The sequence below is a fragment of the Lycium barbarum genome, chromosome 1, assembly GCF_019175385.1.
Source record: "Lycium barbarum isolate Lr01 chromosome 1, ASM1917538v2, whole genome shotgun sequence".
In the NCBI taxonomy this organism is placed as follows: domain Eukaryota; kingdom Viridiplantae; phylum Streptophyta; class Magnoliopsida; order Solanales; family Solanaceae; genus Lycium; species Lycium barbarum.
This window is the reverse complement of record NC_083337.1, coordinates 15,151,656-15,154,605: the sequence shown is the minus strand read 5'-3', so window position 1 is coordinate 15,154,605 and position 2,950 is coordinate 15,151,656. Positions and strand designations below refer to the sequence as shown.

General features: G+C 35.3%; 1 protein-coding gene across 1 annotated transcript; it reads left to right on the top strand.

The window, feature by feature from the left end:
• Nucleotides 1–968: 968 nt before the first annotated feature.
• Nucleotides 969–1,649, top strand: LOC132630686 (uncharacterized). The gene is made up of 2 exons (XM_060346274.1): nucleotides 969–1,182; nucleotides 1,306–1,649. Exons 1-2 carry the CDS (start codon nucleotides 1,084–1,086, stop codon nucleotides 1,510–1,512), a joined length of 306 nt encoding a protein of 101 aa, XP_060202257.1. The 5' UTR covers nucleotides 969–1,083; the 3' UTR covers nucleotides 1,513–1,649.
• The last annotated feature ends 1,301 nt before the right edge of the window (nucleotides 1,650–2,950 follow it).

Sequence of the window (2,950 nt, the reverse complement as noted above, 5' to 3'; positions counted from 1 at the left end):
CACAACTTGGGTGAAAACCACAAAGATCTTTAATTACACCAAAGTAGTCTAACACCCATGCCTCACGTTAGACACGAGATTCACTTGAGAAATGACTATAACAATTATATTATCTGCTTGGTCAAATTTATTTTATTTTAGCGGGATTATCATATCTCCGAATCTTCTCTGGGATATGACGGCTTAATTTAACTCACACAAAACAATATGTCTTAAAAGAAAAATATAACAGAAGCCCTAATGGCTATTTTCATTCAAATCATCAGATGCAGCTACATTAAAATGCTAATCAAGCAAATAATAGTTTCATCTTTAAACCACTAATGACTGTTCAAGGCATTTCAAGAATTAAATTCCATTTGTCAAAGATACGTTTGAAACCATCAATGTGTTTTACTAAATGAAGACCAATAAGGCAATTCAAAAGTGATATTAAATCTCTATTTCAATGCATTATACAAACATTATAATTTTTCAAAGATAATTCTCATATTTTTAAGATATTAATATTATCTAATAACAGCTTTTCACTGACAATTTCAATATTGTAAAGCTCAAAAAACTTTGTCCCAACCTACGCTTTTTGTTAAACTCTTTTGGTATCTCCCATATTCAAACACCAAAGTAAATTTCTTGAAAAAATAAAATTTTAAATTTCTTGAATAAATAAAAGTTTATGCCCGTATGCTAAATTATATAGGCTTAAGTAACTAAAACGCCCCCGAACTTGGCACGAATTACAACTTTCGTCCCCAAACTATTGCTGCACTTCAAAACACCCCTAGACTTGGAAAAATGGATTTTAATTAATCCCCGAGCTGCCACATGGCATAGTGAGTGTAGTCACACGCCAAAAGGTGCGTGAGAGGTGTCACATCAACATAAAAACGGTAACAAATCCAATTTTCACATTTCCCTTTACATTTCTTTCACTTCCAACGGCTAAACATCAACCCCTTCTTCTTATTTAACCCCTCCCCCATTAAAATACACCACAACTTGAATTTCAAGCTTTTTGTTCTCCTTCTTTTCTAATTGTTAAATTTTCTCTCTTAATTGTAAGTTTCTCTCTCAATTGTACTCATGACTAGAGTTTGTAGATGTGGATTTCCGGCGGTGGTGAGGATTTCATGGTCCGATGACAATCCGGGAAGGAGATTTTGGGGTTGTCAAAATTACAAGGTATGTAATTTATGTTTTTAGTATCTCAATTTTAGTATGATTTTGTTGGGTTTGTTTAATTTAGTCACTGATTTACATCTAATTTTACCGGGTTTGTCACTAATTTTCGTTCACTTTTTATAGGTGAAAGGTCGAAGTTCTTGCAAATTTTTCGATTGGTATGAACCACCACTTCCGGAGCAAGCTAATGTTGTTATTTGGGGTTTGTTGAAGAAGAAAAACAAATATGAGCAAGAGTTGAAGTGGTCAAAAACATTGAAGATTTGTCTATGTATTAGTGTCCTATGTAATTTGATGTTTTATCTTGGTTCTGGTAGTAGTACTAATTAGGTTGAAGTGAAGTTGTACTTAGATGATTAACAATGGTTGTAGTACTAATTAGGTTGAAGTGAAGTTCTATTTAGATGATTAACAATGTAATCTAATTTTGGTTAGCATATTGAATATGATTATGATGACTTTGTGAAGCAATACGTTATACCATTTGGTTAGTAATGGTTAGCCTATTCAACATGCTAACCAACAACATTTATACCATATGGACACTATCAAAATCTGGGATGAAAAATCTGGACAATAAACATTGACCATTTCAATGCAACCCTGGACAAAACACTAACATTCAATGGAAAATCTGGACAGAAAATAACAACTACCATTCAATGCAAATCTGGACAATAAGCATTGACCATTTCAATGCAAACCTGAACAAAACACCAACTAACATTCAATGCAAAATATGGACAATATAAACCAGTAACCAGTACCATTTCACATCAAAATCTGGTCAGAAATCAAGGTCATTATCATATGCAAAATAACTGGACAGTAGCACTATCTGTCAACAAAAACTACCAAGCTACACTGTTTGCTTACATATCCAAGTTTCACCAAAAAATAGCTAGCTTAAACATTGAAATATCAGACTACTTCATTGGATATTTTCCTTTTCTTGATCTTGTTTGAACTCCAAGAGCCTTTGATCTTGTTTGGATTCTATGATTAGCACTTTGCACTTGGAGTTGTCTTTGTGTAACTGCTTTTGTTCCTTTCCACTTCAATCCTTTGCTGGATTTGTATCCAATATCACCTGTGACCAAGGCTGAATTCATTGCCTTAGGTGTGGACACCAACCTGCTGCTAGGCATTCCTTGCTGCAATTTAAATTGGTTAGTGTCATAAAGTGGCTAAAAATAATAACAATGACTTAGATGATTGAGAAACACTTACATTAACACATTTGTATCCAGACTCAGACACAAATACACCCTGTCCAACAACCCTTGGCCTCTTGTACTTAGTCCTGCCCCCTCCCATGCTTGTAGATGCATCTTGAGTGTCATGAACACTACTTTTTCTTGTACTTCCAGTTGATGACTGCTGGGAAGCATTAACCTAACAGATAATAAGTTAATATTTGACTAATTAATGGTAAGCAAAGTAATGTATATTACAGTTACCTTTGTAGTTGCTTTAGGCCTTGGAGGGACTGGTGGCTTTGTGTATTTCCTCTTGGAAGTTGCTGGAGCAGTTGGTAGAGCAGTTGGTAGAGCAGTTGCTCCTGCATTTGCTGCTCTTGTTGATCCTGCTACTTTTGGTGGCCTTGAGTATTTCCTCTTGGAAGTTGCATCGGCAGTTGGTGGCCTTGAGTATTTGCTCTTGGAAGTTGCTGATGCAGTTGGTAGTACTGAGTATTTCCTCCTAGAAGGGGCAGAAGTTGTTGTTGATGCAGTTGGAGGCCTTGAAGGACAACTTCTTATGTTATGTG

Excerpts from the sequence above, each read along its gene's own strand:
- LOC132630686 (XM_060346274.1), top strand. The coding sequence starts at position 1,084 with ATGACTAGAGTTTGTAGATGTGGATTTCCGGCGGTGGTGAGGATTTCA. Across the intron at positions 1,183-1,305 it reads GGGGTTGTCAAAATTACAAG|GTGAAAGGTCGAAGTTCTTG; the intron begins GTATGTAATTTA and ends CACTTTTTATAG.